Source organism: Hibiscus syriacus, unplaced genomic scaffold (assembly GCF_006381635.1).
Source record: "Hibiscus syriacus cultivar Baekdansim isolate YM2019G1 unplaced genomic scaffold, ASM638163v2 tig00110461_pilon, whole genome shotgun sequence".
NCBI classification, from domain to species: Eukaryota; Viridiplantae; Streptophyta; class Magnoliopsida; order Malvales; family Malvaceae; genus Hibiscus; species Hibiscus syriacus.
The window spans coordinates 714,860-727,194 of record NW_024062746.1 but is presented as its reverse complement, the minus strand read 5'-3'; the positions used below and the strand labels follow the sequence as shown (position 1 = coordinate 727,194).

Here is a 12,335-nt window from a genome sequence, read left to right as displayed (position 1 = left end):
ATACATTATTTTATTAAAAAATTATTTTTGAATTTTAAAATTTTATAAGTTAGTAATTTCTTATATTTTTAAAATTTTACCCCTCAAACATAATTTTTTTCATTCCTCCCTAAAGTTCTCGGTAATAGCCCTATGGGCCAAATTATTTTAACTAAAAATACTAACAAGAGCATGAATCAAGCGACTTCAATATGTAAGGAATTTGTTGTTATCTCTTGATGTTTCAAGTTCAATCACCGCCTATGTACATTTATGAATGTTCATTAACAAAGGCTAAAAGTATTTAAACAAATATTATTTTGTATTCATCTCAAATTTATCGGCAACAAGAAAGGTAATCATTTCATTGTTTTATTTAAATAAAACCTCAATTCTTATTTCTTGTAAAAATTTTAAATGAATATAAATAGTAAGGATTATTGTAAATCAGTGTAATATTGGTTGGAATATCTTCTTTTCTTTGAATTATTTTTAATTATGAAATCAGATTGTAACCACATAACATATGTGGATGAAATCTTTTAAGATGAAAATTGATTCTGTTTAGCTAAAAGAACAAACATTAGAAGATTTGTACCCATTCTCCTTTTTTTCCCAAAAATCTTTTGTAATTAGTAGAATTTGATTGAAAGATGGAATAAAAATTATCAGGGACATAAAATAGAATTTAACCTTTTTTAATTAATACCTTTATTAACTGTTAAATTAAAGGTACTTAAAATTAAAAGTAGGGAGATTACGGGAAAAAAACAGATATGACTGCACGTGTGGTGTGCGGGTCCGGTGGCTTAATTACCGGTTACACCCGGTAACTCGGTAAATTTCATTTTTTTTCTTACTCTGGTAAAAGAATTAGGAGGAAGTTTTGGCATAATGTCAAAAAAAAAATCTCTAATATTTGATTAAATTATTATTTTGGACCATACTTTTCTTGATTATTTTGATTTAACGTTTCATTTTAGTGCAAAAAAATATATCAAATGATTCACGGTTTATTGCTCTAAAATAAGAATCTTTTTATCTTTAAATGAAATGTTAGAGGTTAAAATACTCTAGAAAAAAATAAAAGTTAAAGTGATTAATTGAATAAATGTTAGGGATCTCTTTGTCATAAAATGAAATGTTAGGGTCCCAAAATAACCGTTTTATAAATATTAGGGCTAATTTTGACATTATACCATTTTCCCACTTCCTTAATCCAAATAAAAAAACAGTGCATTAATTTATTAAAATATAATCTAATTTATAATTATTTTTTATATTTTTTCGTGACTTTTTTAAAGAAATTATTATTATTTATCCAGCAAACAGCTGCCCCAATAGAAGAGCAGGAAGCCTTTGCAGGACATGGCTTTTCTCTGTTCTTCTCTCTCTCTCTCCCCCCCTTTTTTTCTCTGTTTTCTGTAAGGCGTCTTTTGACAATAACTTCATTTTCTTAACAATTCTCACCAAATAGTGAAATTTTTCATGTTTTCTATCTGGGTGTTTTTTCTTTTCATTTCCCCCTAAATTTCTGTACCATTTTTGGTTGGGTTTAGAGGAAAAGGGCTAATTGATTAGATGTTGTACTACATTTTATTGCTGATTTTTTATTATTATTTTTAGTGTGCTTTTGATTTGTGAAATCTTATATTATTAAGGAAAATGTTTTTTTTAATTATATTATCACGTTAAGTTCACGGAATCTTATATTATTGGAATTATTATTTTTTTAATAATAATATTTTTTTTGTTAAAATGGTGGAATATTATTACCTTTAAATTTTAGGTAATCTTATATTCCCACTACTTTGGACAATAATACCCTTGGATTAATGAATTATTTTTATAATATTTTTTTTTAAATTTTATTTTTTATATTTTACTCAAAATTATAAAAATAATAATAATATACAAAGAGTTTGATTTACTAAAATATTAACAATTTTAAAAATTTAAATATTTGATAATTTTAATATTTAATATTTAATATTTTACTATTTATAATTTTATAAGTTACAAAATAATATTATTGTAAAATGTAATTATTTAAAATAATATTTTACTACCATAATATTATTTTTTATATTATATTATATTTTATATAAATAAATATGATACTTATAAATATTATTTAAAAATATAAATTTAATATACTAATTATATTAATTATATATTAAATGTAATTTTTCTTCAAAAGTTAGTTATTATAACGATTAAAATATTTTTATGAATTTTCATACAAATATTTATAAATTAATATTAAAGTTTAACTTTAAAAAATATATCACAATGATAATTTAGTAAAATATGCATCTAACTAATCTTATATTCCTCCAACTAAATAATGTAATCTTACAGTACTACTAAACAAACTAAATAAGATAATACAATATTTTCATACTAATATTACATTTCATTAATATTATTTTAAAAGATAATATTATATTCTGTAAACCAAACGTCTATTTTTCTTTTCTCTGCCTTACTTGTTTTGGGGGTTTGTTGATTGATACCCAGCAAACAGTTTTTATCTTTACTGAAGCTTGTACAAAAGTGAAAGATGGGACCTTGATTGTGTGTTTATTAGTGATATTATTGTCATTATGATGATTGTAAAATGAGGAACGTTTGACCATAGAAAAGAGATCAAAATAAAGCAAAGGGAAAGGAGCATGGTAGTGTGATGCATATGTGTGAGCTTGTAGGGGGGAGAAATAAAGGATTTTTTTCTTGCTTTATGATTTGTCAATGAGAGAAGAATTGAGTGGAAAGACACCAAGTTCCACTCTTTTTTTGTGATGTGGGTTGAATGGTGCTTGTCAGTTAAGCGAATTTAGAGCTTGTTTGGGGTAGTGGTGGAGGGGTTTTAAAAAAATCTTTTTTTTTGGGTCCTTGAGAATCTGTGTTGCATTTTTTTGGCTAGGCTGGTTTCAAAGATTCCTATGTTTCAACCCTCAAAGAGGGATGGGGTTGTTGTTGCTGGATTTGATGGTAGTGGTGATGGGCAAGTCCTAGATCTGGATACTGCTGTTAAAGATGGGGTTTTGGGTGGTTTTGGTGGTGGAATCATTGGTGCTGATGTTGGTGAGAAATTGGATCTGAAGAAAATGACTGAAGAGCTTGATTTACCTGAGATTCCTTCTGTGTTTATTTGTCCAATCTCTCTTGAGCCAATGCAAGACCCTATTACTCTTTGCACTGGCCAAACTTATGAGAGGTCCAACATTCTCAAATGGTTCAATTTGGGGCACTATACTTGCCCCACTACAATGCAGGAACTTTGGGATGATTCTATTACTCCAAATAGAACCCTTTACCATTTGATTTACACTTGGTTTTCGCAGAAGTATTCGCTCATGAAGAAGAAATCCGAAGATGTACAAGGGAGGGTAAGTGAGCTTATTCAGACATTGAAGAAGGCCAAGGGTCAAGCCAGGATTCAAGCCTTGAAGGAGCTGAGGCAAGTTGTGGCAGTGCATGCTACTGCAATGAAGACAGTGGTTGATGAAGGTGGAGTTTCTCTAATTTCATCCTTGTTAGGTCCATTTACGTCCCATGCCGTTGGTTCTGAAGCAATTGCCATCCTTGTCAATTTGGAGCTTGATTCAGAGTCCAAAACCTATTTGATGCAGCCAACAAGGATTTCATTGATGGTAGATATGCTTAATGAAGGGTCAGTGGAGACAAAGATCAATTGTACGCGATTGATAGAGAAACTAATGGAGGAGAAAGAATTTCGCTCTGAGAGCATCTCCAGCCATCGGTTATTGGTCGGTCTAATGCGATTAGTGAAGGATAAGAGGCACTCCAATGGAATCTTGTCTGGACTTAGCTTGCTTAGATCTATATGTTTACATAAACAAGTCATGAGTTTGACAGTGAGTATTGGAGCCGTTCCTCAATTGGTTGAATTGTTGCCCGCTTTAGAGCCTGATTGCTTGGAATTAGCCCTTTTCATATTGGACACGTTATCATCTCTTCCGGAAGGCAAAGCAGCATTGAAGGATTGTAGAAACACAATTCCGAATATGGTGAAGCTTTTGATGAGAGTTTCAGAAAACTGTACTGAATATGCATTGTCAATTCTGTGGTCTGTATGCAAACTTGCCCCCGAGGAATGCTCCTCAGTTGCGGTAGAAGCCGGTTTAGCAGCGAAGTTGCTTCTCGTGATTCAGAGCGGTTGCAATCCCGTCTTGAAGCAAAAGTCTTCGGAGCTCTTGAAGTTATGTAGCCTAAATTATACAGACACCATCTTTATCTCAAAGTGCAAGCTCACAAGGACAATCCAATGACAAGTTAAAGGGTCTGCCATATTTAAGGTATGAATTAGCTCTCCTGAACATATTTAAGCACTTCAATTCCAGCAATTTGATTCAACTTTACATAAAAGAACACTCATGTGGATAAGGAAAAAAACACACATTTCATGCTGCAATGGAATCATATCAAGTTCTCTTTTCCAATGCCTTGAAATAAAACCCCAAAAGGATAAATGACGTGAACAAATTGTTTCATGCGGAATGGATTATTGTTGGTGGGGTATGTTGTTGGATAGAATTGTACTATTTGTGTAAGACTTTGGAGCTTGCAATCACAATTGTAATAGACAAAGAATTGCTTTGCTCCTTGGTGTTGGGGGGCCCTTATTTCTCCCAAGTTGTTCGTATGGTAGGGGCCTTGACCCTTTTTTCCTTATCTGGGTTTTGGTGGAACTTTTGCATTTGTTAGCACCACACAGTTGTAGAGAGATTGCAGTTCCTCTGGATATCAAGTGTCTATTCAATGTGTACATGGAAAGAAATCATTTCTTTTAATTATAATGTAGTATCTCTTTGAATGTTTTTTTAGTATATTGATAACGTATACACACTTCGAATTCTATGTCTTTATAGAGAACAACATTGACCTTTTATGTAAAATCGTGGTTAATGGGACGTTTAGAAAAAAGGGAAGGTAAAATGAGAGGTGTTACAGCTTTTACACATGCGTCGAACTGTTGCTATTTGGAGGGGGGATCGTTGTCATGGTGGCACACCTGGGGTCCATGTTTTGTAAGTCTGCATCTTCCTTTGTCGGAGAAATTGAGTACTACACCCATTGTCACCTCTCTTTCAATCACTGTTGTGGTGAAATGTTTCACTGCTCTATTCCTCAGTAATTCTTCTATTTGGAATCAGTAAAAAAACTGGAGTAGTCTTTTTTTACTTTTTTTAACTCTTCGTTCAATTTTTTATGGCTTAGAAAAGTAATCTTTCTATCATTTCATGTTACCTCCAAGGATTTAACGGGAATGATCACGTGCGCAATCTTAACATATAGTTAAAAAATGTGTTATCGGTTTTGTTATTATTTAAATAATAAAATCGGTAAAAAAATTACTAAAATATTTTTGTTTCTACCGGTTTTGTTATTGTTGGGCACTTTACCGGTAATGTTAAAAAGTATTGATGTTTTAGATAGAAATAATCAAGTTTTAGATAATTTTTTACCGATTTTATTATTTAAATAATAACAAAACTAATAACGTATTTTTTTAGTTGTATATTAAGGGTGCCACATTGTGAAATTTCCCATTTTCTCCGTCTTGATTTGATTCAAGATGAAGAAAGCAAGGGAAAGATTCCCCACTTCCCTTCTTTCTTTCCTTATAAGAAACCTCTGCAACTAAGAGCCCCATTAGCCATGTCATCTTTAGAATAACTGTTAAAAAATCGAAACAATAGTAAGTGTTTGATCAATACTTTAATAATAAGTGATATTATAACTCGTAAAGAGTTAGGATAATGTTCATGTGTCTTTTATGTCCAGTGAGCCAATCCACATTTGGAGCTAATTTAGCTGTCAAACGTTGTGGCCTGTGGGGCTGTTGGTAGCACAATATTAGATGCATTCATTCTGGATAGCAAACGATCATACATTTGAAATTACCAAACGATTGCGATTGAAAATGAATAAAAAATATGATGTTGTCAAACACATAATTTGCCATTGTGACGTTATAATTACAAGTCTTTGTATCAATTTGAATGAGACTTTGGTGGTGGAAAGCTGGACAAGAAGGCTTAAGCTTCGTTGTATTTCCATTGCATCACAGTCGCCGCCGTGCATGCATTGGTGGACATTCCTTGTTAGAGTGGTCAATCTAACAATCAGGTTCAACCCTTTTGCACTGAAAAGAAAATTTTGGATCATTACCCGAACTTAAACACCAAATATTAAGACATGTCAGTGAAAATCATGCGGTGAGGAGTTGCATCTCAACGTCTTATTTTATTTAATAATTTGAAATGATTTCAAGATAATGTTTGAATCTTTCTTAATTATTAACAAAACGTACACTTTATAAACATAATTATCTAAATCCAAAACTTTTAATGAAAACAACACTCTTTTTAACATCTTATTTATGCAAACACATGAATATATTGGGCATATATGAAACAACACTCTTTTTCTGGCAGCAATGGTCCTACGAAAAGGCCCACTCTGGTTCGCGATTTGTGTTTTGTAGCGGAAACCCCATTAAATGATCTTTGCACAGCTCAGCGTTTGTAATATCTAGAGAAGCCAACATAGAATAACATACAGTTGCATCTATAAGCCAACTTAAATTTTGCTTTGTTCTTTTTAATAAAATAAAACTTTATTGGTCCTTGCACAAGTTCTGAAACTTTCCAAATCAAACGACCATATAGCATCACACATTCACACCGGTAATAATTAAGTTTCAGGTTAGTCATCTCAACTTATAAATAAGATCAAGTGACAATATTAAATTGTTATAGAAAAGGAGGAGTAATTAAAGGAAAGAAACTTTATATTACTTACAAAATAAACAAAAGAATATAAAAATGTATATATACATATAAAACTAAACGCATCATAACTCATTAAGTGATCTAAATAATAAGAGAATGTTGTTATCTTTAGAGGTCCTGAGTTTGTGTAGTTGTGTCTACAAGGTATGTGTATATTGTCAATTGGTTAAGAAAGTTTTAAACATATACTATATTATAATCACTTCAAACTATTAAAAAAACTAAACGCATCATAATATGTAATTATAAATTTATAAATCTTTGGTACGTATTTATAGTTGTACGAACACTAAAACTCTATAAGTGGTATGAAAGCTTGAAATCTCAACGCAACTCTGTCAAATCTTCATCCTTTTTTTCTTAATTTCTTTCTTCATTAAACCAGTTAAGCCAAAACGAAATCCAGATCACAATCTTCATTGAATTCGCTCACTTTTACAAAAAAATCATCGAGCTTAGAAATTATTTTAATAAAATAAAAAATTAATATAAATTACAACCAAAACGATTATTCTTACCGATACGACTTCAGTTTGGAGCTTTTCTTGAGGAGTAGTTTGAGTTTGTGAAAAAAGTTGAGGCACCGCCCATGGTATCGCATTGCAGCACAGCCTTGAATAAGCATTTGAATTGGTGGTGAGAATTAATGTTGTCCAAACGGTTGATCCACTTGTGTTGGTGGGTTCTCTTATATTCAAGCATTACGTAGGATTATGGACGATTTATTTCAACGAACACATTCATCATACAACAGCTACTGTATATGAAGAAGCAAAACAAAACTTTTAATCTCATACGATTTGTTTTGATATGTCTGAATCCCAAGTTTTCCACTAGCAGGAGGAAAATCAAATTCCAACGTTGAATAAAAATAATGCTTTCTCGATTTAAGAGAAATGTTTATCCAAATACAGAAATTCAAAGGTTGTAAGAACTATGTTGCAATTCATTTCCAAATTATTTTAGTTTTAATTATTTCCCGGCAAACAAATTTTATTTATTGGATTTTGTTAATCAGAGATGGCAATCTGGAAAATAGTGAATCAGATATAGACCTCAGATTTATTAGATCAAAACCCAATTCAAATAATATATTCTTTTAAGACTTGGGTAGTTAACTTATAATTCAAATATAGTTAAGTTATTAGTATGAAATTTTATTGTAATATTTGATTCTATTCATAATGATTCAAATGATATTTGATTGTAATATAATTATAATTTTAAAATTAATTTAATTAATCCTAAAAAAATATTTATTTAGTTAATTAGAATTGTGTAAAGTATAGCATATTTAGGTGTTTTTCTTAAAAGGCATATCAACTTAGCATGCCTAATTTAGCCAAAGTAGCTTAAATGCAAATTATTTAAGTTAGTTAACTCTAATTATGCATTAGTTGTCCCATTCAAAAAAATTAAAGGTTAAGCACGAATTAGGTATTTGCATCTATAACATCTATATTTTATATAACATAGGTATCTCGACTTTCTTGATGAGATAATTGAGAGATAGTGAAAAAATTCTTTAGTTAGAGGGGAATAGATGTTCTTGACCAGATAGAAGATATCTTGACGCTCTTAAAGAAACGCTTCATAATAAGTGAATGCATCTCAACACTCTCTAAAGAAACACTACATAATGGGTAGAGACAACTCAACACTATATGCATATTAGATGATCTTACGTTCGTTAAGAGAAAACAGGAAAATACAGAGAATTCTGATGCATAAGCGGAGGAAGTAGAACTCCAATATTTGTGTGCAATAGAAACGCTTCAGCATTTCAAAATATGTTAAAAGGACGTTCTTTTCTAGTACCTACTTAGGAAGTAGCTAAGTTGTACTCTAAGTCTCATCTCAACTAAAGTGTGAATAGTCTCATCTTCAACTATCTTATCTAAGGTAAAGATGAAGGACAAACAAATAAGTTAATCTCAATAAATCTCCATGTACTAAGTTTGTGAGTAGATTTCTTTATTGTATGATTTAGATTAGAAAATTAGGAGAATATAATCAGAATTATATATACCTACGATATATATTTATTTTCTATATATATCAGATTAAATTTTCGATCGAGAAATCTACCTAAAAATACTTAATTTCGATATGGTATCAAATTAGGCTTTTGATCCATAAATCTACCTAAAAATATTGATAAATCCTTCTTTCTCATAAGAAAATTAATTCGTGATCTGACAAAAATCTCCCCGAAAACAACATCATTGCATGCCACAAGCTTGAGAGCAACAATAACAAGCTTTTCAACATATAACATGATGAATTATAAAGGATGTTTAGGAAGGAGACAAAAGGTACAACTAGTTATTTTTCTCTTGGTGGATATTTTAACTGATTTTTTGTTGTTGTTGGACATAATCTACGTTTATTATAGCAGAGAGACACAACCGATTATTCTCTCGATTTTTTAATAAAAAAGGGAGAGAGAACTCATTCTTTAGTCTTGCATGATTACAAACCTTTAGTATTAGTGTCAGATAGATAATAATGACGACTATTTGTAAATTAGTAGGGTGGCAAATCTAACTCTCAAATAGTAAATTTAGTTGATAACTCATATGGGTCTACCAGTGATTATATTAAAAGATTATAACTGATCGAAGAATATGAAACTCCAAAAATCTCAAAATTTGATAGACAAAAAAATGATGATAGAAGTATGACTTTTAGAAAAGATTCACAAGAGATACGATAAATATATGATTTAAAGGAATGAAAAATATACTCTTTGTTCTCTCCAATTCTTTATATCTCTTTTCAAATTTCTTCAGCTTGTAACATATAATTTTTTTTATATATAATCAATAGATAAATGTCAATTTCTTAACTTTATTTAGGGTAAACTACACGATTAATATCCATTTATCACTTTTATTTTGTTTTGATTACTTAATTTTTTTTAAATAATATCTAACATTACGTTTTAGTTTCATTTAGGTCACCTGTCGTTAGAAAATTAACAGAATTATTGACGTAATAATTTCTAAAAAAACTTAATGATAATATGACATTATCTTATGGTGACACATCAACATCACTGTTAATTTTTAAATGGTGAGTGACTAAAATCAAACCAAAATGTAACGTATGTATGATTTTAAAACAAAAAATAATAAGATGGCTGAATCGTAACAAAAGTAATAGTTAGAGTATTAAACGTGTAATTTACCCCTTTGTTTATAAAATTAAAGTACTACTCCAATCCTATATACAAGTAGTAGCTTCTGGAATATATTATAAGATTCAAATTTCCATATACGGAATGGTTACAACGTAAGGATGTCTCAATTGGTGAGTTGTAATTTAACCTTAATCGTATAAATTTTATTTTAACCAAATATTATATTCGATTTTAAGATCATGCCATACAATAACGATATTAAATTCAATATTCTTCCATTTGAATATCTAGTCATTTTTGCAAAAGTTTGAATTATATTATTTAATCAAATATAAGTTAGAAAATTGAAAACAATTATTATTATCATTATTATATCTTATAGGGAAGAGATGTTACCATCAAAAATCCGTAAGTCGGTAAACTATTTTATCATATATCTTAATATAAATGGAGGGGAAAAACAAACCCATTGAACTAAATGTTAAGATAATTAATTGGTTAAAAAATAACGAAAAATAATAATAAAATAAAACATTTTTTTGAATAGTCTAGTAATTATAAGATAATATTTATTTATATATATTTGTAAATGTAGTTGTTCTAACTTAGATCTTTTAAAGAGAATAATATTATCTTTTATTATGAAAGTAAAATAATTAAATATGAGGAGTATAGAGTTAAATTATAATCTATCCAAGTTAATTTAACTTTTCATATGTATAAATTTATTTTTGATTTAAATGGAGATGCATTCTGATTATTAACTAATCTTTTAAATATTTTAATAACAGGTCCATGTTAATATATTGATCTTTATTTGTTTATAATATTAATTGATATTAATAAAAAAATATTAATTGATATTGGCAATAATTATAGGAATATATTAATTATGTTCATAATTATAAAAATATATAAAAAAGACATTCAGATCTTGTAAAAAAAAGATAAATATTAACTTAAAAGAAATAAACTGATATAAATTTCAGGTTAGAAGTATTAAGACATAGTAATAAAATATTAGATAATTTATTTATTTAATATGGGTCAAAGATAGATCAATAAAAGAGGACGACGAGGTATCACGTGTAGGATGTTAGTGATTGCAGATAAGTCAAACAAGGGGCGGCTATTCGAGATAATACCTCCTCCCATTATTTACTTCAATTTCTTCTCACGGTTGCCTATTAATTTCGCAATTTATCACAAATATTTAGTAGGCTAAATTTTTAATTAGTCTTTTTTTTATTATTAATTTGATATAAGTATAAGATAATATATGTTCAAAGATATCTATCAATCATTTTATATTTATGATACTCGAATTCGATACTTCAAAGAATAATAACCTTTTTTTTACTATCGAGATAATTTAGTTTATGATTTAATTAATTATAAAATTAACTTAATTTTCATATTTTATCGTTTCAACTTTTTTTGAAATAATATTGTATACTGATTGTTTTAAGTTCCAATTTTATAATTCTACCAATAATTAGTTAATTACGATAAAAAATTATGAGAATTGATGATTATAGTTTTTAATAAAATACTTAAATTATCTATAATCTCTCGAACCCTTAAATCAAAGATAGTTATATTTGAGTGTATTCAACCCATAATCTCTAGAAAAATAACAATTAAACTAAGACTCAATTGATAGCTAATTGAATTTAGACTAATAAATCAAAATACTTTTAACTAACTCACTAGAATAAATCTAGATAAATCTCATGTGTAAATCAGAGTGAATTTGTGAATTAATATAAAGATGAAAAAATATTTGTGTAAAAGGAAAAAAACAGCTAGATAACCATGGCTCTTGTAATTTAAAATAAGAAATGATGTTTTATTTAAATGAATTAATTTTTTTAGGAATCGGATTTTAGTAGTTACATCTGTAGGATGTGTTGTCAGTAGATTAAGTTTTTTTTGAACAGATACTCATTATGGTCACCCCATGCTATTTTAAAAAAAAATTAAAAATAAGTTGAATTGCAAGAATGAAAAGATTGAGGGGCTTATTTATGAAATTAATATGTTTAAAACTTCTTTTGTATGTTTGCCATTTTCAAAGCTTGTAGTCTGAACAATAATGCACGCACGAATGGGCCCGAAACAGAGGATTATTTAAACTTGTTTTTTATAATGAGAGAAATTAGGTCTAAAGTCAGGCAGTTTGACCTGGCAGCCTATGTAGTTTGTACCTATTAGCCGGCTGCTGACAAAAGACAGTTTGAATTTCCTCTTAGCATCAGCCCATCAGATTCATCCCACCGTTGTTTGCTTTTAATTTCTTCAATTATTATCTTGTCCCATTTGTGCTATCTTCGTCCTTATTCTCCCCTTCTTTTTTCTATATATATCCGTGTTAACACATTCTAACATTTCAG

At 29.1% G+C, this 12,335-nt stretch overlaps 1 protein-coding gene across 1 annotated transcript; it reads left to right on the top strand.

Moving 5' to 3' along the window:
- The first annotated feature begins 2,392 nt into the window (after nucleotides 1-2,392).
- On the top strand, nucleotides 2,393-4,484 carry LOC120126739 (U-box domain-containing protein 30-like). The gene is made up of 3 exons (XM_039144841.1): nucleotides 2,393-2,417; nucleotides 2,842-2,845; nucleotides 2,906-4,484. The coding sequence occupies exon 3, from the start codon at nucleotides 2,925-2,927 to the stop codon at nucleotides 4,272-4,274; it is 1,350 nt and encodes a 449-aa protein (XP_039000772.1). The 5' UTR covers nucleotides 2,393-2,417; nucleotides 2,842-2,845; nucleotides 2,906-2,924; the 3' UTR covers nucleotides 4,275-4,484.
- Nucleotides 4,485-12,335: the final 7,851 nt, after the last annotated feature.